The 19,786-nt window shown below is 36.6% G+C and overlaps 3 protein-coding genes across 3 annotated transcripts; 2 read left to right on the top strand and 1 right to left on the bottom strand.

Annotated features, from left to right (window-relative positions):
* The first annotated feature begins 785 nt into the window (after window positions 1–785).
* LOC115703786 (GDSL esterase/lipase At2g40250-like) lies at window positions 786–3,447 on the top strand. The gene is made up of 3 exons (XM_030631017.2): window positions 786–1,484; window positions 2,440–2,713; window positions 2,816–3,447. The coding sequence occupies exons 1-3, from the start codon at window positions 870–872 to the stop codon at window positions 3,004–3,006; spliced, it is 1,080 nt and encodes a 359-aa protein (XP_030486877.2). The 5' UTR covers window positions 786–869; the 3' UTR covers window positions 3,007–3,447.
* Window positions 3,448–3,727: 280 nt separating this feature from the next.
* On the bottom strand, window positions 3,728–6,956 carry LOC115707323 (GDSL esterase/lipase CPRD49). The gene is made up of 6 exons (XM_030635245.2): window positions 6,556–6,956; window positions 5,914–5,991; window positions 5,426–5,566; window positions 4,909–4,985; window positions 4,688–4,837; window positions 3,728–4,207 (listed from the first exon to the last, which is right to left on the bottom strand). Exons 1-6 carry the CDS (start codon window positions 6,664–6,666, stop codon window positions 3,994–3,996), a joined length of 771 nt encoding a protein of 256 aa, XP_030491105.1. The 5' UTR covers window positions 6,667–6,956; the 3' UTR covers window positions 3,728–3,993.
* A 4,721-nt stretch (window positions 6,957–11,677) lies between these two features.
* On the top strand, window positions 11,678–14,154 carry LOC133036205 (uncharacterized). The gene is made up of 5 exons (XM_061112731.1): window positions 11,678–12,211; window positions 12,536–13,014; window positions 13,106–13,214; window positions 13,806–13,972; window positions 14,118–14,154. The coding sequence occupies exons 1-5, from the start codon at window positions 11,678–11,680 to the stop codon at window positions 14,152–14,154; spliced, it is 1,326 nt and encodes a 441-aa protein (XP_060968714.1).
* Window positions 14,155–19,786: the final 5,632 nt, after the last annotated feature.

Here is a 19,786-nt window from a genome sequence, read left to right as displayed (position 1 = left end):
CACAAATGATATATTCAATTATCAACAATTTAGAGATTGATTTTTAATTTTCTTTTTATCTTACACCCATTTAAGTAATGTTTCTTTAAGTATAAGAACATCAATTTTTAGTTAATTTTTGGATTCGGTATTCACTTTTAAATGACAACATTATAAACTATAATATTTAGATACACATAATAATAATCTCACCTAATAACTAATAATATTTTTTCTTTAATTTTTAATTGTATTACTTTCAAATAACATAGAAAGAAACTAGCATAAAATTTAATATATGTGTATCGCACGTAGTTTTTTGCTAGTATATAGATATATAGATATATTTTTTAATTTTTAATTTTTTTTTAAAAAATTAGTTGTTAGATATTTATAAAGTTTTAAAAAAATTACCGTGTTTTTTATTTTAAAAATTAAAAAAAATAAAAAAAATATAATTAAAAAATAAGAAAATAAATGAATAAATTTTAAATAATTAAAAAAAATAGAAAATAGATAAATAAATTTTAAATAATTAAAAAAAAATGAGAAAATAGATAAAGAGGTCTTATAAATTTTCTTTATTTTAATTATTTTAATTTATATATATCTTTAAATTTGAAATGATATTTTTAATAAATATTTGAATTGTTTTCAATCTATATTTTTAAATTCACGCTTATAATAAATTTCATTTAAACATCAACAAAATAATTAAGTATTTAAATGAAAATTTTAAATTTGAAAAAATATCTTAATCACATTCACCTATATATATATATAAAAGTTATAAACTAAGTACGTCCATAACACATAATTATACAAAAGCTATAGTGAGAAGAGAAGAGAAGAGAAGAGATCAAAAACCAAAAAAAAAGAGAGTAAACATAATGATGATGAAGGCCAGGATCTTGTTGGGCATGTTGTTCACACTCGTCCTATTTTGTTTAACGATTTCAACCACGGCATCTCCATCAATACCGGCGGTTTTCGCTTTCGGGGACTCGACGGTAGACCCGGGCAACAACAATGGCCTAACCACAATCTTCCGAGGCAATCACGCTCCATACGGCCGAGATTTCCCGGGTCGCATTCCCTCGGGAAGATTTTCCAATGGCAAACTCAGTACGGACTACTTGGTCTCAATCCTTGGCATCAAGGATTACTTGCCAGCCTACCTAGACGCCAGTGTGAGTGACGCAGGCTTAGCCACCGGGGTCAGCTTTGGCTCGGGGGGTTCGGGGCTTGATGAAGCGACGGCTACAGTTAATGGTGTTTTGAGCATGGAGTCGCAGTTGAATTATTTCGATGAAGCTATTAGGAGAATAGAGATGAGTTTTGGGAAGAATAGGAGTGAGGAGTTGGTTAAGAATGCTTTGTTTGTTATTAGTGTTGGTACTAATGATGTTGTTTTCAATCTCTATGGTTTCACTCCTTTTGCCTTTCAGCGTTCCGCTTCTGCTTACCATGATATGCTTATTCAAAGACTTGCTTCTTTCATTCAGGTATTTATAAATATATACACTCTTATTTTTATTTAATTACTAATTATATATAATTTGGCTTCCCTTTTAGTGTTTTGTTACACTAAATACTATCCACATCGAACCCTATACCTTATTTTCGGCACATTATATTGACATGAAGCGTTTGTGGTACTTGTGGTAATAGGGTTCCAAAAAATATCTGAAATTAGTTAACAGAGGGAAAAAAAAGTCAATACTCGTTATAAATGTTTTTTATTTTACCTCCTAAACTTTAACATGATTTACTTCTTGAATTTTTTTAACCGTTAAAAATTCCCCTGAACTATGGAGATTGTTAGATTTAAAGACTTTTGTCTAATTTCAATAAGTTTTATTATTTCAGTGATTGTTTATGTACTAAATCATCCTCCTTGACTTTGATGTCTACCAAATCATGTCTCTCGAACTTTGACATGTACTAAATCATGCCCCCTCAACTTTCATCCATGTTAGACTTTTTTTACTAAAATTGGACAAAAATCCTTAAATCGAACAATTTCAATAGTTCAAGGATTTTTAACGACATTAAAAGTTCAAGGGCATATATGTTAAAGTTTGAGGGCAAAAATTTTAATTATTCTTTTTATTTTTTAAAGTTATTATCAAACCTTTCACAGATTACTTTGTACAAGCCGTCGGTCTTTTCAGTAAGATAGGGAAGTGAGGAAGAAAAAAAAACCTAACAACTAGATTATAATTATCACCTTATTCCACGTGACAATTATTTAGTTTAGTCTCCCCGAAATTTATAATTTATATTTAGCAAATAATTAATTAATTTTTTATTCAGCCTAATATACTATTTTATACTAAACCAACAATACATCGTATTAATCGCAAGTTCATGGTCTTGAAACTATTTGAACACTAGTTTTGACTCTTTAAGTGGTGTAACTATATGTTTAATTTCTTTTTGTTGTTGATGCATGTATAGAGCTTATATGATAGAGGTGCAAGAAAGTTTGGGGTGGCAGGTCTCCCACCAGTGGGGTGCTTACCATTGCAAATGTCAATAGGCAGCTTTATGCCAAGTTCACACATGTTACAACGTTTATGCGTTGACCAACAAAACATTGACTCCCAAGCTTACAACTTCAAACTTCAAAATCTCCTCTCTACCCTTCAAAACTCTTTGCCCCACTCTAAAATGGTTTATTTTGGAATCTATGACACCATGATGGACATGATCACAAACCCCTTCAAATATGGTACGTATACTTATTTTACCAACTACAATATGTATCATCATTTTACAACTTAATATTTATTATGTTTATGATCTAATAATTATTACACATTAATTAATGAAGGATTCCAAGAAACCCTTGAAGGATGTTGTGGAACAGGGTTGTTTGAAATAGGTCCACTATGTGTTGTGGGTATGCCAACATGTCTTGATGCCTCCAAATACATCTTCTGGGATTCCATGCACCCAACTCAAGCTGCATACTTGGCTATTTCAAACCAATATCAACAATTGCTTGATCAGTACCTTAACTAAATTCTTTCATTTAATACATATATATTAGATTTAGTTTGCTAATCGTTGATTATTTGATTAGTTTATATGATTCAAGTCGTTTAGAAATATATTTATAACTATTTTTGGCTTTTACTAAAATACTCCGTTAGAAGAGAGAGTTTTAGTTACCAAATATTCTTGGTAGCAGTTAGTATAGTTAGTTACTAAATTTTGATAGCACACTTATTAAGTTACCAAATATTCTTGGTAGCAGTTAGTATAGTTAGTTACTAAATTTTGATAGCACACTTATTTAGTTACCAAATTTAATTAAAGAAATTATGTTATCTTGGTTGCATATTTATAGTTGCAGCTTCCAATATTTCGATTTGGTGCCTTTGGTACAAATTTTCACCCTTCTGAATTATGTTTTATTTTAATTTTATGGATTTTTTTTTAATGTTATTAAAATTTTTTTTATGGTTTATGAATTATTTTTTTTTAAAAAAAATATAAATTATGAACCAACGAAGAAATCAGATTTATAATAATGTATGTGATTAAATCTATCAATATATATTTGTAACAATTTATGATTTTTTTTTTTAATTTCTCCATTGATTCATTCTAAATGTTATTCATGAAGAAAATGTTGATAACAAGCAAAGGATTTTTCCTGCTTACCAAAAAAAAAAGCAAAGCATTTTTCCAAGCTCCAAATCTAATACGACAATAGCCCGTAGCTACCCTACATGGGCGGTTTTTAAAATGGCTCACGTAAGACTCGGTCTCTAGACTTTGTTGTTTATTAGAGCCGAGTGCGCATATAAATAATAGTCTTTTGCACTATACAACTAGAATTTTCAGCAAGAGTATACAAACTCCTTAATCTTGTTTCACACTCTTACCCTTCTTTTTCCAAATTTTGAGGGTTGTGATATGCAATAAGAATCTTCATTATTCAATTACAACTTACTAAGTGCAATGCCTCTGAATTACAAAAGCAGGCAGAAAGAATACAGCCAACTAGTCCCACTGAATTTCCCTGTGAAAAGTCCACTCGGATGGGTTTAATGTCGTTTTCCCGTCGGCTGCAACAAGATCATATGGTGAGTCCTCTGAAAATTCTGTTGGCATGGATTTCCAGTGTAGACATGGCTTCCACTCAGCATTCTTGAGTACCTTCAATATCTCCTCCACCACTACCTTGCTTCCTTCTTCAGATAAATGAACCCCGTCCCTGAAAAATAAAAATCCGAAAGAAGCTAAATTTCCTCTTCAAAGGAAATGCAAAACTTAATCCACAACATTTTGTAATCTTCTGTCATGTAAGAGTAAGACCACTGATTTATATTCAGTTAAACAAGCTTTTAAAGGAGTGTTTGTCACCAGGATTGCGAAAAGTGACAACCTCCATTAGCTATGATCATTGTCTCACTAAGTCATCCATTCAGGGATCATTAGCTGACAAATGGAGAAAGCAGTGTTGATAACTTGTGAGCGTGCATTTACACAAACTACTGCCATTGACGACCACCCTACCAGGTATGGTTGGCTAATTCGAACAATCATTAATCCACACTAATCAACGCTACTAGAGAACTCAAGATAATAGCAGGATAAAAAACAAAGCACTAAAACACGAATGGACGATTCAGGTCAACATAATTCACTGTCAAAATCATAAAGAAAAAAAAAAAAGAACGACAGGGGGACTTACGTAAAACAAGCATTCATCCAATCATCTCTGTTCTGAAACGCGGTAAAGAGATCAATAACCTTTACACCTGTTTCCTTGCCCACCTCAATGCAACCTTCTGAATATTGTCGGCACAACTCATTAGTTCTTACTAGCTCACTGAAGAACCCACTGTATAAAACACCTGTTTTAGAACTCTGTTGTATTACTCTGGTAAGAAAAATAATGTAGATATTGCATACCTTGCATTTCCACGAATTTTCTCCTCATTCACAGGAGGAGAACTAAGAAAAATAATGCGTATTGAATCTGAAAGGCTCTGGTTACAAAATTATTAAGGTGTGAGAAAATGATTCAAGTTAGAAAGCAAAGCAAATGGTTTAAATTAAATGTTGGTACTTTCAAACCATGTAAACTAAAAGACAGGATATACAATAATATAAATCAGAATTAAGCTTTTTAATATAAACTCTCTCCTTGTTCTGAGTCAATTGTCATTCTATTGACAGTTGATACAAACTAATTTTAACAATTAAATATATGATATTGATCCCAAGAAGTAAAAACCAAGATGCCCATTAGTGAAAGAAAAATTGAAGAATTCATGTCCAAATAGACATGTCATGGCTATAACTTAAACCAAAGTCTTCACTAAGTCATAACAAGCCTGTTTCTTCGTCACACACACACCCCTAACTAGGCTTTATTTCTTCAGTCCTTAAACACAACGATAAATTGTTATTCGGGTGAAGGAAGTACCTGGAGATGTTTTGCAATCTTTCTCATATTCTCCTTGTATTCAGGAAGTGGTACATGAGGTCCTAGACCGGACGAGTGAGGCCCCATTGAATCATTACCACCAAAATAAACTACCACCAAAGATGGCTGTACAGAAGCATCCTAAAACCAAATAACAGAGGCAACAAAATTAATGCTCGTCAAAGTAATGCCCTTTGTTGACTGTCAATCAACAAAGACCATTATCTCCAAAAATCCTATGATCAGAAGATTAACTCAACAAACTGATATAGAAACATGTAATATTAGTTGTTAACTAGTTATATAAAAGCTATATCTGAGTTTGCAAGCACTGTGAATTAGATAAAAGGTAAGAGCTTGGGAGAGAAAGAAAATGATGTTTTTGCGGCTAGAGTAGACGTTTTAAAGCAAGGAGAGACAGATGATAATAGTAATAATAATAAGTAAAAGAGATGAATATCTTTTGTAGCTACAGTAGGTGTTAGTACCTTCGGAAAAACTTGATCCAGAACCTGTACAGCACGACGTGAGTTCCAACCATAATACCCTCTTAACAAGATGTCTGCCTACAAAAGTTCAATACCCAATTCCACAGATGCATCAGCAAAAATTTCAAAATAGTATAAAAGGATCCCAAATCAAGATTAAGAGTAATATCTTCATGGAAAGTCAAAACCACAGCACATATAATATAGAATCAATCTTCAACCAATGACCCTTGACAACCTATTGTTCCTTTTGCCAGTTTATTAGAAATGACCGTGTGTTTGCGCCCCACAAAGAAACACGAAAACCCAATCTAGCACTAATTAATAATTTTTTAATATTAATTAAATAATAATAATACCATAACCAACCAAATCTTCCTGAAGAACTCTTTGAGAAATGTTTTAAGAGAAACCCATTTTTCACTTAGAAGAAAATAACTTTTTTTCTCAAAAAAAAATATCAGACCAATTTAAAATATTATGAATGATTTAAGGGAATTTCAAGATGAATTTTTATAATACTTCATTATGCATAGAAAAGCTCGAAGAATATCATAGACATCAATATCAATAATAAACATTGTTCCATTATATATTCACTATTATAAAAATAAAGAGAGAGAAAGTTGAGTATAGCATTACTTTGCGAGCATATATATCAGAGAGAATGGCTCCCCAACCGCCATTACTGTAGCTCAACTGGACAATGGAGGATCCAAATAGAACGAACTGTGGTCTGGGCGTACCCACCATCTCTTCTTGTCTCCGAGTCTGAGGGCTACACTGATTGATTCGTTGTTATTCTACAAAGAAACGAAGAAGAAGAAGAAGTCCAATTAATATTGGTCTTTTATTTTTCTATCTAAAACTACTTCTATATATGTATTTTTATAAAATATAAATATTAGGGGAAATGTATTTATTTATGGACTAGTTTCTTTGTATATTTATTTATTTTATTTTTTTTTGCAGAAAGCTTATTTGTATTTTCAAGTACCCAACCCAACCCAACTTTTTTTTTTGGACAAAACATATCATATAACCAGGGCCGGTCCTGAAACAAAGTGAGCCACAGGCAAAGTTTTTTTTTTGGCCCTTATGTTAGAAAAAATATAGTATTTTTCAAAATTAATAAAAAAAAATTGTATAATTTTAAAAGAGAAAAAAAAAATTTGGACCCTTGGACCGAGTGGGCCCTAGGCACAGGCCTAGCCCGCCTATGCCCAGGGCCGGGCCTGCATATAACTCGCATTAATTAATAGAGATAAAATTTGGGTAATAATTAAATAATTAAAGGGAAATTTGACAATACATGCTTAAAAATAGCATGTGTTGTTTTAATATGCTAGCCAAAAAATAGTTCAAAAAATAACCTCCAATTAAGATTAATCCCAATAATACCCTCCCCATTTCAAATTACCACTCTCTCTCTAACTCTCTCTTTTCTCTCTCTCTCTCTCTCTCTCTCTCGTTCTCACGCAACCCAAACGACCAAACGACACCCACCCTCCCCTAACCGGACCACCACCTCAAGTCACCGGACCACCAACGACAACCCACCAAGCCAGCTACGAAACTGTTGGGAATTATTTTACCAGGATCTTAGATCTACTCACAAGTATGTTTATTAACATCCTAAATATGAACTTTCTAAAACGATAAAATAAACACATATAAAGTTAAGAAAACCTTACATTGATGCAGCGGAATAAATGTCTCCTTCCACTCAGATCTCTAACCCTTGATTCCTTTCTGTAGCAGAGTATAATCAAGATCTGAGCCCGAATCTCCTTCTTCTTCAAGCTTTGATCCTTCACAGTCTTCCAATCTATGATTGAGTTGCGCTTCTTGTGTGTGGGCACTTACTCTTTCACTAGGGTCACGAAAAAGATGAAGGAAAAGAGGGAGAGAGGTTTCGGCCAAGGTAGAGAGTGAGGAAGGCTCAGTTTTCTGAAGAGAGAAATTTCTGTCAGAAAGGCTTATTGAAAACTTGTTTTTGACTGAGCCATCACTTTCTATTTATAGGCAACTTACTAGGTTTAAGTTTAGAATTATTTGGCATTAAAATAATAAAAATAATAATTTGAAAAAGCCTTATAAGTGGCCGGCCATAGGTGTTGTAATGGGCCCCACTTAATTTTGCAATTTTATCAAATTTTATCTCTATTTTCTCAAAAATGCCAATTTTCCAATTCTAACCTTTTAAATGCCAAAACTAATTATTTAATAATTAAAATACATTATTAAATAATATTGTCATTTAATTTAATTATTAATTAGACATATAAAGTCTATTAATAAATAAATAAACCTAGAAAACTCTTTTCCTTACAATTTCACCCCTGCTTAGTGAAAATTCATAAAATCAGACATAGTCTAACTTTAGAATTATAATTGATCAATCACGAATCAATTAATGAGTCTTACAAGCAGAATGTTCTCAACTAGAATGGGGACCATGGATCTATATGCTGAGCTTCCAATAAGTGAACCAAATTTACCAAGTAAATTCCTACTTATTAATTCTTCGTTGAATCCACTCTTAGAACTTAGAATTGCACTCTCAGACTTATATAGAGCATATTGTATGTTTCACGATACCAATATACTATCTCATTTAACCATTGTTATAATCTTATTGTGATTTAAAGATCCTCTATATAGATGATTTACATCGAGATGGGATTTCTTTACCGTTCTCACCCCTCAATGTATTTTGCCCCTTAAAACACTTAGCTACCTGTAAATGGTGTTTAGTGATCTAATAATTAGTCAGTTAAAGAAGAGCTCATCCATTTACTTCTATTTGCTAAGCTCGAAGGGAATCATCACTTAACTTCTATACACCAGTAGAAGCTATAGATTCCATATTTATGTTCAGCACTCCCACTCAATCATACTATCATGTTCCCAAAATATACGTATCACCCTGACCCAAAAGTAGGCTTAACTAATAAATCAAAGAACATGAATAACACTCCTGAGTTGAGCCCAAGCATATCAGGATTTAGATTCTTTTCAATCTTAAGATCAACTACTGATATTGACTTGGAAAGATATGTATAACGGTAAGTTTGTAATATCTTAACTTAGTTGCAATATCGGTCCAGTCCAATGTATACTCCATACATTCGAAACTAGTATACTTTACTAATGTCCTGGAAAGAACATAACACTTACTCCAAGTGTAAGTACACATCATCGCTGATTATCACATTAGTGTAAATCCAATAACACTGATGAAACAGGGACCATAACTTTTGATTCATATGATCACAATCACATTCCACTGTGTTGACGATACTGTAATTGTGAATAAACATATGATCTGGATTTAACTGATTTTGTGTGTATGAATGTAATAAACATATTAAACATATTAAACCATTAGCATGTAAAATTCATGCAAACATCAATCACTTCAAATTTCTTATATTGATAACTAATCAGATTGTAAAGAGTTTTATTTAGGGCATAAAACCTAACAGAAACCCCACCCGACCCCAACAAAACCACCACCTTCAGACGAAATCGCGAAATCGCGAAACCCACCACCTCCAGACGACATCGCGACATCGCGAAACATTTGAAGACGAAATCGTGGAAGCCCGTTACATATCGTGAAACCCAAAGAGACGAGCACCAGACCACCGGAGACGATATCGTGAAACCCCAAACTCGCGACACCCCCTACACAAAACCCAGATCCGAAACAGTAAAAAAGGTATTTGTCTAAACTTTTTTATTGTTTTGATTAGTTTTTAATTGTTTGTGCTTCATTTTAAAGAAATGTATTTACTTTATTTTAAAAAATTTTTGTTTTCGTTTGAATTTCATTGATGCCGATCTGTGTTCTGGTTTTTGCACAATTTGCGACGTGTCGCGACTATGTTCACGACATAGCGCGACATCGTCTTGGAAAAGTTCAAAATTTATTAGAAACCGTCTGTTTATCGACATTTTAGCGATACATTAGCGACCCACTTCGCGATATATAGTGTTGAGTGCGTAGGTTTCATGATTTTATCGACTTGTATGTGTTTGGCGACATGTTTGCGATGATAGGCGATTCGGTTAGCGATATATGACAGTCGTACCTAGGATTCATGTTTTTTATCGTCCTGTTTGTTGTTAGCGATATGGTAGCGATATATTAGCGACATAGTTGGCGATATGATTAGCAGCAACTAGGATTATGTTTCACGATAATTAGCGACATACTGCGATATCTTTCACGACATACTACTAACAAATTTGTTGACAATTTTGCAGATGGCTCCTGAACTTAAACTTCCAATTTCCTCTCATTTCACGGGACGTCTTACCTATCGGGGTACAGATAGGTTCAGATATATCAAGGCCAAGTTTACTGAGATGGATTTGGTTGAGATAGTGAAGGCTAGTCCTTTCGGACACTTTTGGGAAGCTGGAGAGTTGACTTTCTCCAGCGCGTTGGTCCACAGCCTCCTCTTACGAAAAATGAAAGTGGACACAGAAAAGGAGGATGAGGTTTGGTTTCATGTAGGGAGAAATGACATGAGATTTGGACGGATAGAGTTTGGACTCATTACTGGCTTACCTATGGGTAGTGCCCCTACAGACGAGGAAATACACGCCAAGTCCAACGACCATCTAGTTCGGACTTATTTTGAAGGGAAGAGTTCTGTTCAGTTGGACTCCCTTATGCTCCAACTTGAGAGGTGCGAAGATAAAGATGATGCCTACAAGCTTGGACTGATCGCTTTCATTGAAGGTGTATTAGTATCAAAGGAGGGCAATGTCCAAGTTTGGCCTGAGATGTTGAAGTTTGTTAACGATCTCGAATTCTTCTTTAAGTATCCGTGGGGCGAGCGCGCTTTTCGTAAGCTGATGGAGACATTAGGAAAGAATATGCAACATTACAAGGATAATGTTGACAAGAAGAAGGGGAAGAAGATTGCTCAGGAGGCAAAGTACACTGTTAGTGGCTATGTACCTGCCTTTCAGTACTGGGCATACGAAGCAATTGAGAAGTTGGGGAAGAAGTATGCCCACTGCAACGGGACCAAGTTCCCCAGAATGTTGAGCTGGAAAACACCGGAGGGCCAGCGGAAACAAGATGTCAAGGCAACCGACATTGCACTGTTATTCAACAGTCAGGTATGTTTCTTTACTGTTCAGTATTTTATTTAAATTTATTGAAAATGAACATTCGCGACATTGTTCGCGATGTGTTAGCGATATTATGCGATGTTGCAAAAGAAATTGCTGAATCGCTTATCGCGACATATGTCGCGACATGTTATCGACATGTAGCGACATTGTGCTGCATGTTTACAATTATCATAATTTTTGACTTCTTTTCACAGTTTTTAATTATTTTGTGTTTTCTTTTTTGTTTCAGTTGGTGGTGAAGAAGTGCTTGTTTCCCCGGCCCAGTGAAGAGGCATACTTCAAGAGTATTAATGAGGGTAAAGCCCCTCTTTGCTTTGAGATGGACGTAGAACAAACGGTGGACGTTGATGGTACACAGGAGTCTGTGTTTGAAACTCAAGCGAAGACCATCAACTAGGCCGTGACAAAGGCAAATTTAGTTCCACCACCACCGGCACCTGAAGTACACGAGCCATCTACTTCAGCAGGTCCTTCTGCTCCAACCAGTACAACTGTGGACACTGACCTTGTAAAGAGGTTGGATAGCATTGAGGCCCGGCTGGAGAAGCTTAAGTCCCAGCAGGAAGCCGTCATGTTGGCATAGACGGGGTTAGTAAATAGCCATATCAGCATGAGGCGGTCGTTCACAGAGAGTCCAAAAGATATGAAGGAGACTCTACTGGCTAAGATGGACGAGTTGATGGCTATGGTAAAAGGAGCGCCCACACCTGGAGAGCCCACACCTGCACCGCAAAATGAGGAACAAGAGGCGAGTGATAACGAAGATGTCTTCCCAGAAGATTGGGAAGCAGATGATAACGAGGCACCGTCAACTCCATTGGAAGCAATTATCACGGCCATTGGGGATACACAATCACAGGACGAAGTCCTACTTCTACCTGGACCCCCAGAAAATGTGCCATTTGTGAGGAAGAGGAAGCCGCCAAAGTACTTGAACGACTACACTGCGGAAAAGAAAAAGAGGCGAGTTCTTCCGGAGAACGTAGACCCGGAGAGACCAGCAGACCGTAGATTGCTTCGTACGTTCAAGAGGTGGTTGATTAGAGACATTCCCAATGCCCGACCTAGGAATGTGCACACCGGTGTTGGCGATGTCAAGTTCTTCACAACTTTGTTTCTTAGGTCGGAGTGGCTTCACGATGATGTAAGTATTTAATCATTAATTAGTTTTTTTTTTTTTTGCAACATATATGTTATTGTCGATGTGTCGGCGACAATGTCGCGACATTTTCGCGACATTGTTGCTGATACAGATGTTTTTTCTTTCTGTTTTATTTGTTGACATGTCGCGACATTGTCACGACATTCTAGCGACATGGTCACTTTTTTTGTACATTCTGTTTAACGACATGTCGCGACATTGTCACGACATTGTCGCGACATTCGGCAAATTTTTCTGACGACATTGTTCGCGACGTTTCGCGACTTTATTTACGACATTGATTAATCTTCTCTTTTTTTTATGCAGCACATAGATGCCATATCACACTTGATGAGGAGGAGACGCCATCATTTTCCAGAGTTGTACCCTCAGCCAGGTGTGATTTTGGACACAACACTTCCACAATTCCTCATAGGCATTTGGAGCTGCCAGACTGGTGACAGAAGTACGTTCGAATGGCCAGATGCAGTGAACCAGTACTATCTGGGTATGGAGAGCCGTTACATGCCATGTTGGAAGGATTTGAACTTCATATACTTCGTCCTGTACTTCGATCATCAAAAACATTGGGTTGCTGTTGAGGTAGATATTGATATGTGGCAGATTCGGGTGTACGATAATGATTTATCATGCACCACCGACGCACAGTTTGATGCCATCATGCTACCTTGGACTGAGTTGTTTCCATATCTGCTGAGGTCTACTGGCTATTATGATCAAGTGAACAACAACATTCTGAATGTGGACTTAGGGGACAGTAGCCAACTCAGATCAAGTAAAACAAGGTATTTGTTAATATAGTATATTATTATTTCATTTGCCATTACTCTTTAAATGCAGTTCAGTCTCTAAATGTGTTTGTTGTTAATTTTTCAGTGGTGATTGCAGGGTGTATGCACTTGAGTACATCGAACACCTAATGCTGAATCGGTCCTTGGACAACATTACAGACGATAGCATGAGAATGTTCAGAGATCGGTGGTGTGTAGACTTGTTTTATCAGAACTTAACTTGGTGAAATATAATTTAAAAGGGTTGTAATTTTTTTGTATTACAGACGATAGTTGTTTTTAGTACTGTACATTTTTTATATATGGAAAAGTGTTCAATTTTAAAACTTTTACTTACATGTCGCTACAAAATCGTTAACATGTCGTTTAATGTCGAAATTTTTTAGTTTTTGAGTGTTTGGTTTCATATCGCTAAAGCACCGCGAACATGTCGTTAAAATGTCGATAGTAAATTCATGTTTTGACTCTTCAGTTGATGTCGTTAACATGTCGCAATTATGTCGCAAAACGTCGATACAAAAGACGTTTCCACATTAAATGGTAATTAATGTGACATTTATTATCCCGCCTTACCAACTACTTGACTATGTCGATAACATGTCGCTCTGTGTCGTGACATGTCGCGAAAATTGCCCAGATTGCTTTGTGCATGACAAACATGTGTACAATTGTGTAATTCAATTTTTACATTTATTATCCCACCTTCCCAACTACTAGTTTTCTCTATAAAAGCCAATTTGTCTATCTCATAAGTTACATATTTTCTTAATTTTTTCCCTCTTAAGATAATTCTCTTAGCAATGTCTACTAGAAGGAACAAGGGCAAATTTCCGATTCTTACTCCTGAAGAGATCAAGCAGGAGCCTGATTGTGGGGAAATTACGCCTCAAATGCAAAAAGTGCTTGACGACATGAAACGTTTTGAAGATGAACGGCTTATGAACGAGTGGAGGTTTCTAAAACTTGAAAAAAAATTTAACAAAATAGGTGTATGGCCGGCTCCACCACCAGGGTTCCCCGAAGGCTGCCGTCGCTGCAAGTTAGGTTATTTAAATGGTAAACAGGTGAAGCCTGGATCTCTATGCAAATATTGCAAGGCTACATGTCGCTTCATGTCGCAAATGTAATCGTTAAACGTCGCTAAATATCGACTTTTCACTGAATAAATAAAAGTTCCATTAATGTCGCAAAATGTCGCTAAAGTAATCGTGAAACGTCGCTATTTTTAAATTTTTCCAAAATTGATAAAAGTTCTTCCTACATCGCACCATGTCGCTAGTGTAATCGTGGAAAGTCGCAGTTTTTAAATTTTTCCAGAATAAAATAAATTTCCAAACATGTCGTGAAAGTGTCGCTACATATCGCAAAATGTCGTGAAATACACAATTATATACAAAAATCTGAGATAGTGAGAGTAAACAACCACATACACAGAAAATAATGTCGATAAAACATAGTCATACATAAAAAAATACAAGTAACATGTCATAAACCATAATAATAATAATGCATGCAATTTAAAAACGAAAATGCTGCTCAAACCCTGGCCTTGCAAGTAGCTTTGTTGTGTCCCAATGCGCCACAGTTTGAACATTTGCGTGGTTCCTTGACTTTTTGACCGTTCGATGGAAATCGGTTAGTCCGTAGTCTTCCTGCATTGCTCTTTCTTGGACGACCTACAGGTTTCTTCTCCTTTCGGTACACCGATTCTCATGTTCTGCATGTGTTCTGGAAGCACCCATTCATCCTCCTCGCCCACAACATTAATTGTTGCATCGTAAGTATTCTTCCACGTCTCCTTTGTGTAATAGGGGGATGACAGAGCGTAGACACTGACATTCTGAGTAAGCGTTGCGGCACATGCATGGGGACAAGGAATTTTCAACAATTGGAACATGCCACAAGTGCAAGTTCTCTCAACTAAGTTCACATCTCCGCCTTTTTCAAAGTCAGAACCGTCAGCACCTCTTCCAACATTAAACAATTGTGCACCGTTACGTAGGACACTTCTACGTCTACCATCCTCGTGTTGCTTTATCAAATCTTCCTCAAAATGAGTTGCCAAAGGGGTAACACACTTACTTGCCTTCTCGAGACGGTTAGCAAACCAATTTTGTAGTGTGAACCTTATGAACTCAACTAGAGTAGTTATTGGATATGCCCAGAATTCTTCAGTCACGTTGTTAAGGCTTTCTGCAGCGTTGTTTGTCATGATGTTGTACCTGTCTCCTAGACAATAAGGACGAGCCCATTTTTCTAATCCTATATTGTCAACATAAGCAGCGATGGGAGGATCCATCTGTCGGAGCACCTGCAAATGTCTATCACATTCCCTCTTCGACCATGCGTAAGCGGCCAACCATATTTGCGTGTTACATACATCAGTCTTGAACTTGTGGGTGACATTCATAGAAATATGTTTGTAGCATGCACAATGGCATGCTTCGGGGAAAATAACCTCGACAGCATGTTCAATGCTTTGATGCCTATCCGATACAAACACTAAGTTTTCAACCTCCCCAATCGCTTCCTTTAACTTCTGCAAGAAATACTTCCAAGAGTCATGATTCTCGCTGTCAACAATTGCAAAGGCAATCAGAAACAGTTGGTTATTTGCATCGTACGCTACAGCAACTAGCATTGTGCCCCCAAACCTTGTCTTCAAGAACGTGTCGTCGATACTAATCACAGGACGACAAAACTTAAATCCCCTCCTACAAGCAGCCAGTGACCAGAAACAGTACTTGAACCTGTTATCCTCTGTGATAATGTCTGTAATAGTACCTGGATTCTTCTGTTCCAACACGTAAAAGTAATCAGGTAACTGACTATAAGCTGCTGCTCGCGTACCCCTCGAATACATAAGTCCCTTCTCTCGGCACCTCCAAGCCTTCTCATAGCTCATCTTGATCCCATACTCCTGAAACATATCCCTTTGTATGTCTTTAGCTTTGTACTTAGTTCCATCTGATTTGAACTTGTTCTTAATGAGGTGGCCAACAACCCACGGTGCTGCTTGACGGTTATCAGCATGTCTAGAATCCAGGCTACATGTGTGTTCGTTGTGGAATACAGTAACCTCAAACATGTCACAACGTGCCCTCTTCCTCCCCCTCACTCTCCATTTGCAATCTGAACCCCTGCAAGTTGCATAAAAAACATCGGTCCCAGACTTCTTGACCATGAACTCAAAATTCATTTTCAATGCAAACCTTCCAACCACATTTTTCAATTCAGTCTTATTTGTATACAGCTTGCCAACATATATTTCCCCTGAATGTGTACCAGTAAAAGAAGTTGTATAAACATTATTTTCCTCTATGTCTTCCCTTGTCCACACAATAGGTTTGAATTTTGTACAAACTTCAAAATCAGATGGTACAGTACTACGAGGAGGACCTGGGCGGCTGCTACTGGTGCCTGGTGTTTCGTGATTTTCACTCCGAGGGGTTCTTCTTTCTTGGTCTTTCCTTTGCTCCCTTGGACGTGGTGGAGATGGTGGAGGTAGTTCTAACCTTAAAGAAGGTACCTCTATAGGTTCATGAACTTCCAACTCCGCATCACCATCCTCGTTCAAATCTACTATAGGATCATTGTTGTAAAATGCACCATCAAACTCATTGAACTGGTCAAATCCATAGTCAACCCTATTATCCTCCTCTATATTAGTAGGGGCCTGCTCATTCATCCCTACGGCTGGATCTGTTTCTGGGACAAAACTCCCAACAACACTTCTTGGGAGGACAGTTGGCGGAGTAGGCCCCAAAAGCGCATGCCTTTTAACCTTAGTCACAAACAGTGGCAGCAAGTTCTCCACACTCATTTTTGCCTTCATTCTTAAGAACAATCTTACTTGACTATCTTTCACTAAAATTTCTGGCGGTATCATATTGCCTTTCATGTACATATAACACACCTCTATTTTCAGTTCATACACAATAGGGTCTATATCCAACTCTTCATACAAAATATCATTCATCTTTTCTAAAGTAGTGTCAACCTCAAACATTAACATCTTACTTTTTGGATTATTGAATATCCAGTTGAAACCTTCAACTGCCCAAGCCCCATCATATAGTACAACTACAAACACATTTGAATCTGCAAACCAAAATGACCACAAATTATAACAAACCAATATGTCGCAAGATGTCGCTAACCTATCGCTACTTATCGCGAACCAATTACAAAAAAAGTATGTCGACAAACGTCGCGAACTTGTCGAGAAAAATAAAAATATCTACAATATAACACAATAATTCTATGTGTCGCGACTTGTGTCGCGACATGTCGATACATGTCGCTAAATGTCATCCCTAACCTCTTGTCAGCTAGTAATCGCTAAATGTCGCTAACCATGTCGAAAAATATTGCTAAAATTGCAAAAAAAAACCAGTATACTCGCAGACTTGCTGCATTTCGTGTTTCATTGACAAAGGGTGTCAAAAGGGTACATAAAAACCACGGATATGTCTAGATCTATTACTTTCAACATAAATACATCTAAATCAAACAATAATTACTAAAGAAATTACATACCCATTATTGTTTAAAGGAATGACTTTCTTAGAGCTTTGGTTGGGTTTCAAGTTCCCTTTGAGTAAGGCGGCCGAACACTAGCTCCGGTGGTGGCAATGTGTGTATTGTAGAGAGAGAGAGAGAGAGAGAGAGAGAGAGAGAGAGAGAGAGAGAGAGAGAGAGAGAGAGAGAGAGAGAGAAATCCGAGAGATAGAGAGAGAGAGAGAGAAAGTGTTATGAATATTTTTTATTTGTTTTAGGGGTAAAATTGTAAGGGAAAAATATTTTAAGTATAGTTTCCATAATGTAAAAAATGCTAGCATAGTTTTAGTGTATTATTTATTTTTAAGCATATATTGTCACATTTCCCTAATTAAATAGCTCCACTGGCCAATGCCAAATGGATTCTTTATATATACACCAGTTTAGGATTTACAATTTGCATATTATTTTGGATCGTCCGTACATTTTTTAAAGGATATTTAATTTAATTTTTTTTAGAAAAAATTTACATTTACAATAGAATTTATACATTTATATTTTTATTACACTTTTATTTTTATTTTTATTTTGGAATAAAAATTTCTATAAAGTTTTTTTTTTCTTTTCTTATATGTCTTTGTATTTTTTTTCATTGACTTCTATTTTTTTTTTTCTTAGTTTACTATTATCCTGATTTTTGCACACTTGATGCGGCGTGTCCACATGGCCAACATCAATGCCACGTGAGAGTACAACTCACCAACAAGAAAGTCAAGCCATCTACTATGCACTTCAACCAACGAAGGATCCGGATACTTAGGAGAGACGATGAAATGACGAACCAGGCACCTCAAAGGAGCTGGCCAACCCTATGGCCAACACAGGTCGACCAACTTCCAAGTATTGTGTGGCCAGCCAGCATGCACCCTGGCAGGTGCATGGCCGCCCAGCTTTTGCCTGGCAGGTTTTTAGTGCACAACTTTCATCTATGGACAGCAAGTCAAGCAGCAAATTAGACCTTAACAACCCACGAAAATAAAGAAAAATATCAGTAACTTCCATATTTTCGAGAGACAATTTAGTCATTTGAACTTTATTAATTAATTATGTAAATATAACTTTATTTACCTATTTTTAAGGGATATTAGGGATGTAAGCTCTACTATATAAAGGGAATTAGTCAAACCCTAACTCTCTAAATCTTAACTCTCACTTTTAACTCTCAAGCTCTAAGTCTGACAGTCATCTCTTCTCTTTCTCACACAAGCATAGGCTTTCTCCATCACTTGAGATTTGCCAACTCCATTCTAATATTGTAATCTTAAGAGAGCTACCGCAGATTCTACAACACTTGTAGTCTGAGTAGTATTATCTCTAATATTAATACAACCAAAAGGGGAGCAGGTCATTACCTACTAACTAAGGGGGTCGAACCTCTATAAAATCTCTTATCTTATTTACTTTTCTATTCATATTGTGTAACACGTGGCAAGCATTAGTAATAAATATGACTCTGCTAGTAGTTGGCCAAATCTGAGGTCAACAGTTTGGTGCTTTCATTGAGAGCAAGTTGTTAATTTATCTGATCAAATGTCATAGTTAACACAAGAAGAAATTCAGCTACGACATTTGCCTCCTCAGGTCTTCCTAAGATTCAATGGCGACTAATTCAGATGTTTGTGTTTCAGTCACAACTAGAATCTCCACGAACCTGAAAAATGTGGCCACTCTTGCCACCTCTGCAGGCACCACAAACCTGGCCACCACAACTAGCTAGGTCAACACAACCATTCCAATGGGTCTCAATAATCGACCTATGCCGCCTAGGGAGGACCCTCCACTGGCACCTCCTGCTGAAGGAAGAACACACGTGGAATAATCCCTAGGCACCGCCATTGGTACTGGTCCCCGGTATTATGCTAGAGAGACAGGGCTAGGAATTGGCAAGCCAGCCATTGGCAAGCCCCATGTAGACTTAGGAGAAGATCTTGAGTTAGCCAGACTTAGAGAAGCCGTCTGTCAAGTAGGCAAAACTAAAGAACCACACGGTGTTAGCTGTGATGTACAATAGAGATGCACATTTTTAAGATGGATATATGACCTAGAGTACATCCTTTAATCTCACCAGGTGGAGCCAGACTGCCGTAATAGAGAAGCTAGCGACCTGATAAGGTGGTTCAATGAGAGAAGTGCTAGAAGAGGTCAGGATCTCATTAAAGATCCTCTCTAAGAGAGACTAGTCGACAGATCGGGGAGGGTCTACCAA

This window comes from Cannabis sativa, chromosome 1 (genome assembly GCF_029168945.1).
Source record: "Cannabis sativa cultivar Pink pepper isolate KNU-18-1 chromosome 1, ASM2916894v1, whole genome shotgun sequence".
Lineage (NCBI taxonomy): Eukaryota > Viridiplantae > Streptophyta > Magnoliopsida > Rosales > Cannabaceae > Cannabis > Cannabis sativa.
The sequence above is the reverse complement of the archived record's forward strand: the minus strand, read 5'-3'. Positions and strand labels throughout refer to the sequence as shown.

What these genes read in the sequence shown, in the direction of transcription:
- LOC133036205 (XM_061112731.1), top strand. Translation starts at nt 11,678, where the DNA reads ATGAGGCGGTCGTTCACAGAGAGTCCAAAAGATATGAAGGAGACTCTA. An exon ending in CGGAGTGGCTTCACGATGAT is followed by an intron (nt 12,212 to 12,535) that starts GTAAGTATTTAA and finishes TTTTTTATGCAG; the next exon opens with CACATAGATGCCATATCACA. An exon ending in CTCAGATCAAGTAAAACAAG is followed by an intron (nt 13,015 to 13,105) that starts GTATTTGTTAAT and finishes TTAATTTTTCAG; the next exon opens with TGGTGATTGCAGGGTGTATG.
- LOC115707323 (XM_030635245.2), bottom strand. Translation starts at nt 6,666, where the DNA reads ATGGTGGGTACGCCCAGACCACAGTTCGTTCTATTTGGATCCTCCATT. An exon ending in CTGATATATATGCTCGCAAA is followed by an intron (nt 5,992 to 6,555) that starts GTAATGCTATAC and finishes GAACTTTTGTAG; the next exon opens with GCAGACATCTTGTTAAGAGG. An exon ending in AGATTGCAAAACATCTCCAG is followed by an intron (nt 4,986 to 5,425) that starts GTACTTCCTTCA and finishes TTTTGTAACCAG; the next exon opens with AGCCTTTCAGATTCAATACG.
- LOC115703786 (XM_030631017.2), top strand. Translation starts at nt 870, where the DNA reads ATGATGATGAAGGCCAGGATCTTGTTGGGCATGTTGTTCACACTCGTC. An exon ending in GACTTGCTTCTTTCATTCAG is followed by an intron (nt 1,485 to 2,439) that starts GTATTTATAAAT and finishes ATGCATGTATAG; the next exon opens with AGCTTATATGATAGAGGTGC. An exon ending in CACAAACCCCTTCAAATATG is followed by an intron (nt 2,714 to 2,815) that starts GTACGTATACTT and finishes TAATTAATGAAG; the next exon opens with GATTCCAAGAAACCCTTGAA.